Source organism: Mycteria americana, chromosome 10 (genome assembly GCF_035582795.1).
Source record: "Mycteria americana isolate JAX WOST 10 ecotype Jacksonville Zoo and Gardens chromosome 10, USCA_MyAme_1.0, whole genome shotgun sequence".
In the NCBI taxonomy this organism is placed as follows: domain Eukaryota; kingdom Metazoa; phylum Chordata; class Aves; order Ciconiiformes; family Ciconiidae; genus Mycteria; species Mycteria americana.
Window position 1 is genome coordinate 16,258,254 of NC_134374.1, and position 17,033 is coordinate 16,275,286.

General features: G+C 44.9%; 1 protein-coding gene across 2 annotated transcripts; it reads left to right on the forward strand.

Moving 5' to 3' along the window:
* The first annotated feature begins 2,366 nt into the window (after positions 1–2,366).
* On the forward strand, positions 2,367–16,780 carry SLC6A14 (solute carrier family 6 member 14). Of its 2 annotated transcripts, XM_075512970.1 has the most exons (15): positions 2,367–2,437; positions 2,665–2,683; positions 3,183–3,351; positions 5,123–5,254; positions 6,923–7,084; positions 8,405–8,540; positions 9,272–9,404; positions 11,295–11,435; positions 12,492–12,720; positions 12,805–12,930; positions 13,022–13,140; positions 14,347–14,446; positions 14,685–14,794; positions 15,858–16,025; positions 16,631–16,780. In XM_075512970.1, exons 1-15 carry the CDS (start codon positions 2,367–2,369, stop codon positions 16,778–16,780), a joined length of 1,965 nt encoding a protein of 654 aa, XP_075369085.1. The 2 variants fall into 2 exon arrangements, with proteins under 2 accessions (XP_075369085.1, XP_075369087.1); XM_075512972.1 differs by lacking the exon at positions 2,665–2,683 and having other exon boundaries at positions 2,367–2,414.
* The last annotated feature ends 253 nt before the right edge of the window (positions 16,781–17,033 follow it).

The following is a 17,033-nucleotide window of genomic DNA, read 5'->3' on the forward strand; positions in this document are numbered from 1 at the left end:
TTTTTTTTTCCCCCATTGGATTAACGGAGTGTTCAGTAAGTGGAGTTCATAGTAAGCAAGGGGTGATTTCCAAAGAAAAAGGGTTACTTAGATACCTCAGTTACGCTGCTGGTCAAGAGGTAGGATATCTCATCTATGGCAGAGCCAAGCTGGCTTTGGTTTGCTGGTTGTTATCTCTGTATTTCTAGCTGAGACATTCCAGCGGTAACTGGCTCACAGGGTGCTTGGCTGATGGGTGGCTATGCTAGTTGTGAGGAACCAGCCTTCAGGGCTCAACCTGAGGGACTCAAACTCTAGTGAATGCAAATCAAACTGCTGTGCTATTCAGCTGCATAGCTAACACAGAGGCAAAATAAAGCCCTGCTTCAGGCACAATTCTCTCTTTAATGATACTCATCTCTCCACTGCTCACCCCTGGAATTTTGACTGTGCTGTGATTTTTATTTTTCTTCTTTAAATACAGAGAATGAAACTTTCACATGGTCAGAAACCCAGGAGTAGTACCTCCAGTATCGTTTTACTTTTAGTCATCTTGAGTTACACAGCGAGAATGCCACAGTCAGTGACTCTGCAACATTACAACATACACTTAATCCTAATAAGGAGGGAGAGGCTGTGGCTAACAGGTTGTTTTTCATCTCATTTCATTTCTAAACAAGCAGATAACCAGTTCTGAATCATGAGTTTGGAAGAGAACTCGGTGCTTTTGTCAGGCCCAGCATTGTTTACAGGAACATTTTAGTCTCCCCCTGGGGAGACAGTGACCCACAGATACTGAAGTTACCCAGAATCCAAACCAAAACCATGCTACCTCATTTTATTTCAAATTCGTAACTCAGATCAGGATTGTCAAAAAGGTTAATTTAGTTTATGTACAGTTCAGATAAGCTTTGGAAGAATATTGACCAATTTCTCAGTGTCCTCAGCATGGGTGGGTTTTGTATTGTTTCATGCAGAACTAGCCTGAAGGTTTGTGTTTGGCATTGTGGCTTGGCCACTTGAATCCAGAATTCACAGGCAGCCTGTAAAGGAGTGTTTTCTCAAATTTCTAAAATAGAAGTCTCCTAGAGAACCTGGTGCACCTGCAAGGTGATAAAATACAATCTGATTTTACCTTCCTACCTTTCAGATGCTGTTCCACACAATTCTCACTTCTGGTATACCTCTGACTCGTAGCTAGATCGAGCCATGCTGGGTAGCACTTTACTCAACAAAAAGTCTCACTAATTCAGGACAGAAAGTGTGTTTGTCACGGTGTGAATCTGAAAGAGCCATGGAAAAGAGCAGTTAGAAATGGAGGAGAGCAATTAAGCAGCCAGTCAACCAGTGTCCCCTTCTGCCTGTACCTGGAGTAGTGTGCTTTGGCCAGTGTCCTCCTGCGTGTCCTTAGGGGATGCCTGGGGAAGGTCACTTTGGTAGGTGAAGCAGGGGAGTGCTTCAGAAAAGGTCTTCAAGTTGCTGCTGCTTACATTCCTCTGGAGATGGCTTTGCTTTTATGACCTGCCCTTTCTGTGCCTGTCGTGTACATGTCATGGAAGGTGTGTTTAGAAGCGGAAACTGCCGCACTGTTTAACCCCCTTGTGCCCTTTGCTTTCGTGCGTCTCCTGAGCCTAGACTCCAGCGTGGAGCAAGTTAAGAAGGAATGAGAAGCAGGTATGGGTGGAGAGGGAGCCATGAGCAGGGTCTCTGGGCGAGCGAATGTAGGTGAGGCAGGTGAGGTAGCTGGGCAGCGGCTCTGTAGGAGTAGGGAGGTAGTGGGGTCAGCTGTTCAGGCAGGTGTGGGGTGCTCAGGAGAGGGCCAGTGTGTGATGGGGAGTTGGCAGCCCTGTAGGTAGAAGACAAGGGGGTGGGTATGTGGGTAGGTACTGGCAGAGGGGGAAGAAGGGCAAGGAGTGGGGGGCATGTTAAAAGGGGAAGGTGGGGGGCACAGAGGTGGGCAGGCAGGGGTGCAAGGAGGGCTGAAGAGCCCGGGCTGAGGGAGCGAGCCCAGGCGGGTGCGCGGCAGGGGAAGTGGGTCGGGGTAAGGCGAGGAGGGGAGGGCGTGTGGAGGGCAGGGGGTGTTTAGGAGGGGAAGTGGGCAGCAGGCCGGGCAGGGTTGCCCGGGTGGGTGTTCCCAAGGAAGTGGGCGCGGGGCTGGAGGAGGGCCAGCGGGCGGGGGTGCGGCGGGGAAGCGGGAACGGGGCCGGGGCGCCCGGCGAGGGGCTGCCCCGGGGGCGGGAGGTGCCGCGTCGCCGGCGGCCCCGCCCGGGCCGCGGGGCAGCCCGGGGGCCGCGGTTCCCGGCGGGGGGCGGGCGGGAGGCGGCTCCGATAAAGGGCCGGGCGCCGGCCGGCGCGGGCAGAGCGGAGCGGCTCCGGCACCGGCGGCTATGGGGATGCTCAGCCTGCCGGGCTTCCTCTCCTGCGGGAAGAAGAAGGTGAGGCGGCCGGGGGGTGGCTGGCGGGGACACCTGGACAGGTGGGGTATGGGGACGCGTGGGCAGGTATGAAAGCACCTAGGCAGGTGGGATATCGGGGGTGCCTGGGCACGTGGGGTAAGGGGGCACCTGGGCGGGTGTGGGTGTATCTGAGCAGGTAGGGTATGGAGGTGCCCAGGTAGGCATAGGGGCACTCGGGCAAGTAAGGTGCAAGGTACCTGGGCAGCTATGGGAGCACTGGGCAGGTGAGGTACGGTGCACCTGGCCAGGTATGAAATTATCTGGGCAAGTGAGATCCAGACAGGTATGGGAATATGGGGGCACTGGGGTAGGTAAAGAGGGATGAGCTGGGATGAGCACCTGGGCGGGTATGGGAACACCTGGGCAGGTGTGAAAGGCACCTGGACAGGTGTTTTTAAAGTGGGCATACAGGTATGTGCTAGTGTGAACATCTGAACAGGTATGGGGGCATCTGGGCATATGCAGGGGCAGAGTTGCCTGGAGGTGCTGCCCCCAGGAGCTGACAGCACAGGGGACTAAGGTAGGAGCAGGGCAAAACTGGCCATGAAAATAGTTAGGGCTCTCTGGTGGGAGCCTCTCTCGCAGGTCCGTGCTGTCCTGCCAGGGATCAGCTGGACTGGCAGCCCACCTGGCTCTGCCCACCCTGTCTAGCTGCCCTGCTCAGCGATGCCGAGGAGAAATGAGGATATGAGTGCCCCCGCTTGCCTATGGGGCAATCCTGAGCCTTCCTTCTTCTTCTCTTCCAAGGACTTCAGTTTGTCAAATGAAAAAGATGCCCACACCAGTGACAGCAATGAGAACTTGGAGCGTGGCAACTGGTCAAACAAAGGCGACTACCTGCTCTCCATGGTGGGCTACGCTGTGGGCCTGGGCAACGTCTGGCGGTTTCCCTACCTCACCTACCAGAATGGCGGAGGTACCTGTATTGAATGGCAGTGTTGGGTGGGCACACTTTGCTATCCCCAAGGGAGAGGAGGGCCAGCTCCAAAGGCCAGCCCTGAGGTTGGGCATGTTTTGTCAAAGCTGGATGTGAGCATCACCCTGGGAAGTGGGATAGTGCCCGCTGATGGGAATGGGAAGAGGAGTAAGAGGCATCTCTATGCTTTTTGGGTACCAGCTGAGGAGGGAAATAGTATTTAGTTTTAATTGCAAACTTCCACCTGAGAATTCCAGAACTCTTCTGATTTACTCATGACCAACAATGCATCTTTTTGTCAATGTGCCAATATCCTCTACTTACCGAAATAGCTGTTCTCCCTCCACAGTGCTTATCTCCCTGATTTGTGTAGAGAGAGCAATTGAATCCCATCTCAACCTTTGTTTTGCCAGGCAAACAAGCTAAGCTGGAATAATTATCCAAGCTCAATAATTATCCCCATCAGGTACTTGGGAAGCGCGAGGCAGAGAGCGCCTTTACCTGCTTACACAATGAACTAGTGGCAAAGCCAAATGGAGGCACTGGCTTCCCTGGCTGCTATTCCAGAGCTTTGTCTACTTGCCAGGCAACCACTGGTAATTAAAGAGAGCGTAAACACCAAGTAACTGCAGAGGACTTACTTGTAAGTACTTATTTGCTCTGCCTGACAGTCATTGGAAGTCGAATTCTGGACTGTAAATGCAGCACAGCCCATACAGCTGTGCGTGGAACACAAGGTGGCATTCTTGGTACAGAAGTTTTATTGGAGCAAGTTTGGCTGGCTTGTATTACTTATGGTTAATGAAGAAAATTATGAAAAAAAAAAAAAAAGTCGTGACATCGGTCCTTCTACTAAATGTTTTTTTCTTATCTGCCACAGCAGAAAGCTTTGCATTTAAAGCATATTTGTGCTGCTGCTTGTATCCTGCTGTGCCCCTGGCCCACAGTTGATAAAGACAACTGTTACATCCTTGTTTCAAAACACAGGAGTAATCCAGTTAATTCTGTGGGGCTATTTACTTCCTTAAGTTACAGCAAGTATTTGCAGTTCCTTGCAGAACTGGGTCCTCGTTTGCTTTAAGTTCACTGAGAGTGAAGAGGACAGATTTCTACAGGGATATCAGGTTGTGTTTAGGAAACCTGTGCTCTTATTTGCCCTATCTTCTGCATGCACACAAAGAAGTGCCAGTCTCTTTCGCAGAACAGGGCTCTCATTGATATCAGGTTAATGTACACTTTAAAATGGACTTGAACAAGAGCCATGCTGAGATGCTGTTTGACACAGGAGTCAGCCAACCATAGAAAATAATTTTGTGTTTTGACATCCACTAGCTACTCAAGCTACTCAGTTGCAAATCACAGCTAAGTACATGAAGGAATTGTTCTGTTCCTTTTTAAATCAAAAGCTGGAAGATGAAACAGAAAGCAGAGAAAGCCGATGGTGCCTACAGTGTTCCTGCTTGTATGAGAGCAGTATGTCTTCACTGGTTTTTGTAAAATCCTTTTAATTCTATAAAAGAAGCCATCCCATGTAAATCGCCAGTTCTCCTGGTAATCGATGTTTCTTCATTGCAGGTAATATTTAGTCTAACACAAAACAGGATTTACAAACAAATCTCTCTATTTTGCAAGAAGCAAAAAACCCCACAGTGGGATATTTGAGCCGGGGGAAAAAGGGCAGTACAAAATATGATAGAACTGTGGTGAATACTGAAAGATTCATTGTGTTCTCTGTGTGTGTGTTCATGGGTTTTTTCCTCTCTCCCCTCAGGTGCTTTTCTAATCCCATACACCCTGATGTTGGCATTAGCTGGCTTGCCCTTATTTTTCATGGAATGTTCCCTTGGGCAGTTTGCCAGTCTAGGGCCAATTTCTGTCTGGAGAATATTGCCATTGTTTCAAGGTTGGTATTGATACATTTCCTTGGATCTTTCTAGTACTAAACAGATATGAGTTAATGATTTCTTCAGAAAGTTACTAATTCTGAGAAGCCAGTTTGGGTTCCGTGTAGAGAATATTCCCATGTTACAAAGTATTATGTTCCTAGATAGATCTTCCTTCCTTATTAATCAGTTAATAAACAGATGTGAATTAAAGATTTCCCCAGAAAGGTTGTCAATTATGAAAGGTTTTATCAATGATTCTCCTGGTGTTATGCAGCACACCACCCTAACTGCAGCAGTCCAGGCAGAAGGAAATCACCCTGTTTGCTGTGTGAGGGAAAACCTCAGTTAAACACCTGGCACTGTGTGCAACAGACTGAAAATCATTTTTAGAAGTTATCCTCATCACCTTGCATCCTATGTAGCTTGCAAGGCAGTTCCATGTTGGATGGGCTAATTGTGTATTTGGCTGCCAGCAATGGCACAGGCACATGGGTATGATTGCTTTATGTAACGCTGTGCACCTATTCATCCAACTCACTGCCTTGGAGTCATCCACTGGTGTGATAAAATAGGCTAAACTCCAGCTTCGTAAGGAGAAATAGTTGCACTTTGTAGTGGTAGTTTGACTGTCTCTGTGAGGGTTTGAATTTCATAGGGAGATTTATGTGCTTGGAAACAACTAACCACGTGCTTTACTCACTCCTGTACATCCAGGTCCTATACTGATGGGTGTAATTGGTCTTGTTTGTCCTCTTTATCTACCAGAGGAATTAATGTAAGAACAAGGAAGTTTCTTTCTGATGCAATAAGAATTTTACTTGCCACCTTCTATAGAAACAAAAGGGGTTACGTTCTGGCTGGTTGCCTGAACACTTACTCTTTTTGCCAGTCTCTATTCTGCAGCACAAGCAACCTTTCATGAGAGCAGTGTATTTAACCTTAAAGCAAAAGTCTGTAGACACAGCAAATCTTTTCCGTGTCTGTAAAGATATAAACTTAAATATAGTCTCTAAGATGATTGGGGCCATTTGGCTGACTTTCCCAAACTCACAGAACAAAGTTCATTTTGACAAAGAAGGAGAACAGCATTATTGGCACAGATTTACTGTTCTACGTTGCTTCTCATTTATTGGCAAAACTATTCATTACAATGGGATCTTTAAAAGGGATTGGTCAGTCATAGTTTTTGTATAGTTTCTTTTATTTTACTAAGCAATCAAAGCTTCCCACTGAACTGGGAGAGAAGAAAATATTGCATTTCTTTAGACTTGGACTTATCAGCTAGTCCAATTTTTAGAATCATAGAATCATTAAGGTTGGAAAAGACCTCTAAGATCTAGTCCAACCATCAGCCCATCCATCTAGTCCAACGATCAGCCCAACACCTCCATGCCTACTAAACCATGTCCCAAAGTGCCACGTCTACACGTGTTTTGATCAGGCCCATTTACTATGGGCCTGATTCAAACCCTGTGTTAAAACTACATTTGAGATGGTCAGTTTGGATCATAAGCCTCATTTCATGGCTTTTCTCTTTCCCTGTTTGGTTGCTGTTAAAAATTATTTAAAAAAACAACCTCAGCTTCTTCCCAAGTAGCCATTTAAAAGTCAAGTGAAGGGCATTCTTTTTTTTTTTTCAACCCAAGTTTGGCATAGTTAAGACATTGTGTCTTTTTGTTTCCTAGGAGTGGGCATCACAATGGTCATCATCTCAACATTTGTGGCGATCTACTACAACGTTATTATTGCTTATGCACTCTACTACTTATTTGCCTCATTTCAAAAAGTGCTGCCGTGGTCAGACTGCTTTTCCTGGGCAGATGAGTTCTGCAGCAAAACACGATTAGGTACCGTACTTAACAGATAGGGCTTAATATTACTGTTTTGGATACCTGTACTTTGGGAGAAATTACAGGAGTGAGACAGCTACCCCTGGCTTGAAAATCCTTCCTGGAGTTTTGTCTCAACACATGGGAGTGATGCTTGTCTGCTTCCCTGCCACCAGTTCTGGGTGCTCGGGAAACCTACAGAGAGCTGGGCTGAAACCTCCTTCTTGCATCCTTTTTTTTCTCCTTTAAAATCGAGGGTTTCTTCTAGTACATACAGTCCCTGGAAATACTCCATTCCCATTTCATCAGGCTTCATGGCAAAGCAAATACCTTCCTTACATGAAACAAGAGTATTGCTGTAGCTTTTATCGGGGTTTCTTTTGTTACCCCTTGCCTCCCCTGTGGTTATGGTAATCCTGAGCACCAGTGACATACTGGTTTCACACTATTAACTCGTTAGAACATATCTCCACGCTATTGTTCTTGATGTTTGGCAGCACATGTACGGCCAAACACTTGTTATCTCACCAGTTTCCATATCAGACCAGTTGAAGGCAAAGGTGAAGTCGGTGAGATAAATAGTAGTTAGTAGCTGGAAATGTGTTGCCAAGTGTTAATGTAATTGTAACTCTCTTAACAATTACATATATCTGAAAATCTCTTCTAAGATTCATAGGTTTCATAAAATGAAGTTGAGATGCTTTATGTAACAAAAAGTTCATGCTTGCCTATGGGCTAAACAAAAATATTTTAGCTTGAAATTTGTAAGTGCTGGAGGAATACAAAACTGAACTGAAGAAGCTGTCCTGAAATAGACTTCAGCAAGACTTTTCCAGTAAATGCTGATATAGTGTTCTTTACTGTATGTTCTCGCAAAAAAAATCCCAACCCCAAAAAAAAGAAACAAGGCCCACTGGTGTCGTGTCCCGCCCCCCCCCCCCCCCCCCCCCCCCCCGAAAATATTTGAAGAGCTCTTGTAAGCCCTCTGCTGTAATAAGATGAAGTTGCTGGAGGATGATCTGTGTGTAACCTTGGTTTGGGACAAAGGTTTTCATAGAGTAACCAAGGCTACAATCTTAACTATTCTCAGTTCTGATTTTTGCAAGTATTCTTGACTATACATGAAAGGTGGAGCTGAGCACACCAGATTCTTGGTGTTTTGATTTACAGTCAAAGTAACAAAGTCACGGCTGCAAGTAATAGTTCAGGTTTGTTCCTAAATATTGTTAGTAGGCAAACTGAAGCTGTAACTGTTTAGAAAACATATTTGCTATACTAGTCTGATTTTTATAATGCTCATCACTGTGTTAACAATCCCTTTTGCTCGCTTGCTTTCAGTAAGTGACTGCAATGCAACCTTAGATGGAGAAATCATTCATGCAAACTACTCGTTCATCACAAGCAACAATCTCACATGTCTGAATGGCACCATGAACTACAAACCAGCGCAATTTCCCAGTGAGCAATACTGGAAGTAAGTAAATATTTTAAAGAAATTGCTAAAAGTGCATTTATTATGAATTGTGGTTTTGAATGTGCCTTCTATTTTTGTCTTATCTTGCCGTCCAGAAACAATCTAGTCAAGGGGGGTAGGCATGCAAATCTGTGCAGAGGGCACTTAAAATTTAATTGATGAGTCTGGCCCTTTAAAAAAAAAAAAAAAAGGAAGCAAATGAGTCAACCTGTAGCAAACTGAAAAATATTCAGCTTAAAGAAGTCCTCTTCTCTGGAGTCCTGGTAGGGACTACTTAGCATCGTTATGTATAGCATATACTTTCTTTCAGGAGTTACTGTGCAACATAGATTCACCTTATTCTGAATCTGGGCCTGTTGTGAAATTGCTATTTCTTTAGCCACATGGTTTCAATTTGCTTCATGTTCCTTGGGTTCCTGGGAACTGATTCTTCTTATGGGCTCTTCTCTTTCCATCAGAACTTCATGGTTAACATGAAAGAGCTGAGGTAGGCCTGATGGGAGATGTATGGAGAGCTGAGGGCTGGTAGACTTTAAAAAGAGGGGAAAAATGCAGATAATTACTCGGTTTTTCAATGCCAATCGTGCAATTCTAACTGCACACTCATGGAAGCAGCTGCAGGGTCTTGTAATATCTGCAGAAACCAGCTCACTTTCCTCCAAGAAGTGGCTGAAGAGGAGGAGTGTGTGCTGCTGTCGCCCTCTTCTCATTGCAGCGTTTTGTGCTTTCAGTAAAGTGGCTCTTCAGCGCTCGAGTGGGTTGGATGAGACTGGTAACATCGTGTGGTACCTGGCTCTCTGCCTCCTCCTGTCCTGGATGATTGTTGGAGCTGCATTGTTTAAAGGAATAAAATCTTCTGGAAAGGTAAGTTAGGAAGAGCAACTAGCAGACTTCTGGCCTGATCCTGCCCTTCCAATGGCAGTGGGACTCAGGGAAGGTTAGCACCAGGCAGGATACAGTCCTAACCCACTACCTTGTGCTGGACTCACCATTAGACTTTCTTTCCGCTCCTTGGCTTCATAACTGTTACATAAAATATGAGTAAGGTGCTGATTACACAGCAATCACTTAACACATGGGTCTCTCAGCTCCACCAGGGCTGCCATGTATTTAGGGATCTTGCAGTCATACAGGTGATTCCAGCTGAGTTTTGGCAGTCACCCGACCTGTTATGATGGACATGTGCATGTGACCGCACACGTGCGCACACGCCCTGGGAGCACCCGGTAATTATTCGCACCTCCGGACTAGTTGAGATGTTTGGACAATACAGGTCAAGTCCTGCAAACAGATGTGCGTGTGCAGGTTCCTGCCAGGTTGTGAAATGTTGTTGGTACTCAAGATTTCAAGCTGCTTTTAGGGCCCAGGTCCATAGGTGCTTGTTTTCAGACTCTGGCTCTGCTGAGCTCCCATTTTCATGTGCTGGAGCATGGCTGTCTGGAGTTTTCCTTGGGCTAGGTCAACTCCTCTCCAGACTTCAGGGAGGCTGAATTTCATTCTTCCCTGCCTGAGGCCCTTTTCGTGGTTTAGTTCCTTCCTCCTCTTACTCCTTTCTTACCTCCATGTTGCATCTCCATCACTTACTTCAGTCTCTGTTGCCTTCATTCTTTCTCTCACCCTTTCTGCACTGATTCCTCCCTGCCCGCCCCCGATTCCTTCTGTCATTGTGCCTTTCCATGGTTCCTCACTGCCTGTCTTCCTTTCCTCAGTCTGATGTCTCCTCCTATTCTGCTTTCTATTTGGAGCTTTCTGTCCCCTGTCTCAGCACTTCAGGGCGAAGTATCCGTGATTTCCCAGCCACAGTTGTTCTGCCGCATGGCTCCTCTTAAACTCACATTCTTTGGGTTCCTGGCAATTGGCTCTTCCTGTTGTCATTTCTCTTCTGGCACAAAGGTAAGCATCTTTGAGGAGTGAGGTAAGACTCAGAAGAATGTAGCTGGGCAGGAACAAGGCAAAGATGAAGAGCAGAGAGAATTGGCTGTTCCGGGCAAATATGAAGGAGGTCTTCAGAAACGGCAGACTCGCCATATGATGGTGCAATGCTATGGCTTGGTGTAACCAGCAGTACCTGGTCAATTATCTGTCTGCGTAACACTGAAACTAAGACTCGAGAAACAAGAGTATTGTTGAACGTAGCCTGCATGATAATAGCACTGCTTAGCCGTGCTTCTGGCCTGGATCCCATCGTGCTAGAAATTGTGTAGACAAACAACAAAAAAGATCTGTGTCTGAGAGAACCTAAAAGTCCTTGTTCCCAGTAAAGAAAGCTTCTAGCATGGCTGCTTTTTTTTTGTTTGTTTGTTTTTCTTCGTCTTCTTCTTCTTCTTCTTCTTCTTCTTCTTCTTCTTCTTCTCCTCCCTTCCCAGTCTCAGCAGGAGATAATTCCATCCTGGTCACCTAATTTTGACTGGCTTTCAGTTTGCATTTGCTAGAAGCATTGCCTAGCAAGAGACCTCTGGGGTAGTTGGGTCCAGGCCTTGCTACAGCAGTAAATCATGTCAGAAAACACATTTCTGAAACTGGTCAAGTGGTGTCTGAAAAGTGGATGTGTGGCTTGGGCCTTCTGCTTCTGCTGGAATGCAGCTCCAGAACCGGCTAAGCCAGATGGCTTAGTGCTTGGCGTAAGTTCACTTCCCTGGTCACCTGTTTTTAATTTGTACCAGCAGACCTTAGCCTAAAACCTGGCCATTCCTCCTGCATGGAGTCTGTGCATCCCCTCACTTCTAATGTGTGTCCCTGCCCTTCTTTCTGCAGGTTGTCTACTTTACTGCGCTCTTCCCATATGTCATCCTGCTCATCTTGCTGGTGCGAGGTGCCACCCTGGAAGGTGCTCTGGATGGCATCGAGTACTACATTGGGAGACAGTCCAACATCACCAAGCTGATGGAGGCAGAGGTGAGAGGTAGTGTCAGCCCCGGAAGCGTGACACGCTTCTGTGGTTCTATGGGCTCGTCACTTACAGGGCAACTTCTTTTTTTCATCCAGTCAGGTGCTTCTTCATGTCCTGCCCTGCATTTTGTATCTGCAGCGGGGTTCTGTTTTTTCAGCAACCCCCAGCTCTATCGGAAGTCCAAGCCCCTATGCTAGCTACTTTCAATCTAAAAAATAGCCACCTTCTGCCCTCTCCCTGCCACACCAGACAGTGACAACAACTGTGGTATTGCCTCTGAGCAGCTCTTGGGGGTCATGCTGGAGTTTCATCTTAGCAAGACCTGCTGAGAAAGTTCTTGCTGTGGGATCAAGCATTGCTCTCGCATGTGTCCCACTTGCTTTGGTTGCTGATAACTTCAAGGGACTTTATCAGAAGGTTGGAGGGACCCCTAAGTTTGAAATTCAGGCTGCACCTTGCCCAGGAAATTAGCCTGGGAAATTAGGTGGACCGGGAAGGTCACCTTGTGCAAAGGAAGCCTGGATTTTTTTGTTCTGGCTTATGCCAACATTAGTTCAGTTTTACCAAAAGCAGACATTAAGTCTGATATTTATTTGTGGTATTTTACGTGAGCATTTGGTGCTAACTGAGGGGCTGCAGCAGAGGCAGAAGTGGCTTATCTGGGTGTGAGGAACGCAAGCTGGAGGGCACATGGGAGTTCGCACACCTGCAACCCGGTCCTTGTTTCCCTTATTTGTTAGCACTGTGACAAGATTCATATCTCGACAACCCACATATGTGAATGAATTGAATCTCTTCTTCAGAGCTAGCCCAATATTAAATATCTGGCAACATACTCAGGATGTGACCTTCCTGGTATCATAGAAGATATTGTTTGTGCTTGAGATGGCAAGGTCACCAGCATGCTATATCCCACCTACTCTAAAACTCACATGAAATGGAATTAGATATTCAGGCTAAATGCAAAAAAAACCCCTGGAGCTTCCATAGAGGGCAGACTTAAATGTTTATGATACATACTGTAAGTAATACAGTAATTCCCATGTTCTTATTTCTGGTAGGTTTGGAAAGATGCAGCCACCCAGATATTCTACTCCCTGTCTGTGGCATGGGGTGGGCTCGTTGCTTTGTCTTCGTACAATAAGTTCCACAACAACTGCTACTCGGATGCTATTTTCGTTTGTGTAACCAACTGTGCCACCAGCATATTTGCTGGGTTTGCGATATTCTCTATCTTGGGACATATGGCATTCGTGTCCGAGAGACCCGTCTCGGAGGTTGTGGACTCAGGTAGGCTGATTGTCGCGCCGTCGGTATCGGGACTTGCTTTGACCAAGGCATGACAATAACCTCCTTCCTTCCACTACTTTCCAGGATTTGATCTGGCATTCGTAGCCTACCCAGAGGCTCTCTCCAGGTTACCAGTTTCTCCTCTGTGGTCCTTCTTGTTTTTCTTCATGCTCCTGCTCTTGGGCCTTGACTCTCAGTTTGCCACCATAGGTGAGCGGGGTTTTAAGTAACTCATGGCTTTTCAAATGAACTTTACCTTTCTTAATTGTGCTGCTCAAAACCCACACTTCTTCCCTTGCAGAAACACTTACAACCACCATACAAGATATATATCCCGAAGTGATGAAAAAGTTAAGAATCCCTGTAACCTTGGGTGTGTGCATATTGCTCTTCCTTCTCGGTCTTACCTGTGTTACTCAGGTAAGACATTAAACTCGTTTTTGGCCGTGGGTTTAGTTATGCTGGAAGCAATGAACTCGAGTCAAAATATCCTTTCCAACTGTTCCTGTTTGCATGGATCAATCTGAGACACTCTTGAATTCTGCCAGTATGCCTGGACATGCAAATAAGAAATTCCCAGAGGGAAGCTTGAAGAACCTAAGGTTTTCTGTGATTGTTGAACTGAGATGTGCTTTTAAATAGAAGGGCTGTACAGAGCCAGTGAACCATCAACCTGATTTATTGCTCCTCAGTTCAGGAGATTGTGTAATCTCAAGCATATGCATACAGTGTGTGTGCAGCACTGTGGGTAATGCTAATAGATGTCGTGGGATCTTTTTGTTCAGAACTGACTACCAAACAGGACAGGATTTGCGGAATAGCCTATTCATGTCACAAAAACCTATTGCTCACATGCATCTGTAGATTGTATGGCTACTTCTCCTGTATATGTATACACACACACCCACACATACATAAAAGGAATTTTAAGTATACTGTGTAAAATTTCTTGAGGCAATTGCTTTCAAGGGTACAAAGGTTCATTGCAATTACTCCATCTAGAAATGCAGATTTATATATGTATGCAATTAGACTGAGAATGTGAAGAAGATAACTGTGGTGAATAGACAGTTGTATGGTCAAGCAAAGCTCATAAGTTATGAAACATGATGGCAGGGAAGCTTGCAAAGGACTTAGTACACAAGAGTGTGAAATGGTTTAAAGCTTGTTTCCTGCTCTGTGATCCTGCTATTGCATGCTGGTGTTTAAAGCTGTGTTTAACCCACACGGAAAACTTGTGCGTGTAGCAGTATACAAGCCTACCAGAACTGCTAACTGGCATAGCTATTGCTGTAACTCAGTATTAGAACTTCAGCACCAGCTTTAATCAGTAAGTTCCAAATTTAAATCTCACTCTCAGCTGTTTATATATACTCTGCATATACATATATCTTGTTATTAGTATACAGATCTACAGTATTTTGTCAGAAGTGCTTTTCAACCTGACACAGAGATATTTAAACACAATAATGTTTACAAATGTGTACTTAACCTAGAGGACTGGGAATTTAAAAAACTCAGACTGGTGATTAGTTAAACTGGCTTGAAGAATGCAACTTATTTTAGTTGCATAAAGACATTACTGGGACTGGGTACATTTTTACCTCTTTATTGTTTGTTCTACAGGCAGGAATTTACTGGGTTAACCTAATAGATCACTTTTGTGCTGGATGGGGAATCCTTATTGCAGCTGTCCTGGAGATAATAGGCATCATCTACATTTACGGTAAATTATTTGCATTGAAAATCCATGATTTGACTGTGCAACCCCAGGCACAGTGTATATTAAACATTAATTACCGCAGTAAGGCATTTATAACTTAACTGGCTGAAAACCTTTAACAGTTACCACAGAACTGGAGAAACTGATCTTGACCACTGCCTTTCTTCTATTCCTTTTGAGTAACCCCACCTGCAAAGGAGGCACCTGCTTTACAATGCACCCTACGATTGTCTTTCAACAGGAGGAAACAGGTTCATTGAAGACATTGAAATGATGATTGGAAAGAAGAGCCGTTTATTCTGGCTGTGGTGGAGAATGTGCTGGTTTTTCATTACTCCTGTGCTGTTAATGGTGAGTGTAGATGACTGGATTGTGTTAGTGTGACAGAACTTAGTAACTGGATATTGAGAGGTTTCCACATGAAGATTCAGGGCTGAATGCCAGGCCCTATGTATAAAGACAGGGTATGGCTGTGCCAGTGAAGCAAACCACACGCTATCTGCACTTTCCGATACATACCGCTCCTCCTTGGGTCCTCTCCAGAAGAGGCTGGACCTTCAGATCAGTTGCTAGTGAGCTGCGTCTACACTCCGAGGAGTAACACAGAGCAACCAGATTGTCCATTTTAGCAGCTGGATTATCTTCATTTCAGACTGAGAAAATGTTTTGAAAACCTAGATTTTTTTTCCCCATTGAGGGAAATCCCATTTTCAGGACAGATCCCTGGCTTGGGTTTGCTCTTTGGATGTCCAGCTGTTCCCCTGTCTAACTGAGACTTTTTTATGTCCTGTCACATGTCTCAGTTTTTTGTTACTCCTGTACTTCTAATTGTGCGTGTAGATGGTTGGATTATGTTACCATGAGAGAATTTATTAAGATCCCAAGTCCAGGAGCAGTGGCAAGTCACTCTGGCCAGCACATTACCTTTAAACTGTCCAGACTACAGTTTAGAAAATGCTGCTTAAAAATATCTTATTTCTGCAGCAATATTTGCCAACAGTTAATCTTAGATTCTTTCCCATATTTGTGTAAATAAAGGAATGTGGGAACATATAAAACATACAGAGAAAGGTACTGGGCTCATCCAGCAACATACGTCTTCTCCAAAATAAAATTTTAACAGAACCCAGAGATCACATTCTGTTTAAACACAGATGTACTTAAAGTGTTAGGGTGCATATCAGTGTCGTCTTTCAGTCCTGTCCTTCAGTCTTACTGCTTGGCCATGACTGAACACGAAATCCTGCACAACCATTCTCACACTCAGAAAGCAAAAGGGAACTGTGCAGAATTTGTAGATAGCCCTCTTTTTTTTTTTTTTTTTTTTTTTTTAACCCAACTTGGAAATACAGTGCAAGTTCAAGTTAGCTGGAAATCTGCTTTTCTCTCTTAATCTTTTTGCCCTTTTTTATAGGCAATTTTGGTCTGGTCTTTGGTTACGTTTTCACCTCCCACTTATGGCTCGGTGTCATATCCAGCCTGGGGAACTGCTGTTGGCTGGTGCATGATTATCTTCTGCGTCATCTGGATTCCCATCGTTGCTATTCTAAAAATAGTTAAAGCTGAAGGAAATCTTTGTCAGGTAAGGGCACAAAAAAGCTGTCATAGCCTCAAATCTTTCTTTCCTTGGCATTATCAGGAACGCCTGTGCTTTCTTCCCAAAAACATGTTCAGTACTTTGAGGTGTTTGTTAATTGGATTTTTAGACCAAAACACACCTCTGGTAGTTGCAACAGAGGCAAATTTACCCTGCTGTGTTCTGATAAGAAGATAGTCTAATTTTCTGGGAGTCCACCCACACATTCAACAGTGATTTTCATGGTCTCTGTTGTTACTCCAGCTGCTTAAATTCTCTGAAGAATTTCTATCACTTTCTATCCCCATATCATTTTCTGGAGTTCTGCCTCCTATTCCTCACAGAAACGAACAAGTGCAAGATCTGAGGTATGCTCTTCTTGCCAAGCTTTGCCAAAGAGTCCTGTTGGTCACAGCTTTCCCTGCTCGTTTGACTTCAGTGTCCAGAATCCACTGAACCCAAAGACATTTGGAATGATTTTTAAAAAAACTTTGGTGATTTGTTTGCCATTTGTTGAGTTCCAGGGCATATCTAGAGTTACAGCTTTACTGAACTTTAAAAATAGCCCAGACGAAGGTAAGACATAAAATTTTTTTTTTTTTGCTTTCCAGCGCATTGTAAGCTGCTGCAGGCCTGCTGCAAACTGGGGTCCCTACCTGGAATGTCACCGAGGAGAAAGATACAACCATGTTGTAGATCCCAAAAAGGAAAAGGAACATGAGATTCCTACTGTGTCTGGCTTTGTATACACTCAACAATGAGAAGGCCACTTGGATGACAAATTTTTAACATATGTGTGGGTTTTTTTCTTTAACTATTAGAAAGTGACAATGCAAAACAACAACAACAAAAAGCAAACCAACCCTCTGCCCTTCAAAACTCAGCCCCCAAATGAAAGTGAGCCATATTATTTATTTTTAGTGCTGTATATTTGGGGAGGAACAGGTAAATTAGACACTGAGATCTCCCCAGATACTTAGGTTGAGGGGGCAGGAAAATGCATTGCAGGCTCCT

Coding starts and splice junctions, on each gene's coding strand:
- SLC6A14 (XM_075512970.1), top strand. CDS start 2,367: ATGGGGATGCTCAGCCTGCCGGGCTTCCTCTCCTGCGGGAAGAAGAAG. Junction 8,541..9,271: donor CCCAGTGAGCAATACTGGAA/GTAAGTAAATAT, acceptor TTGTGCTTTCAG/TAAAGTGGCTCTTCAGCGCT. Junction 13,141..14,346: donor GTCTTACCTGTGTTACTCAG/GTAAGACATTAA, acceptor TTTGTTCTACAG/GCAGGAATTTACTGGGTTAA.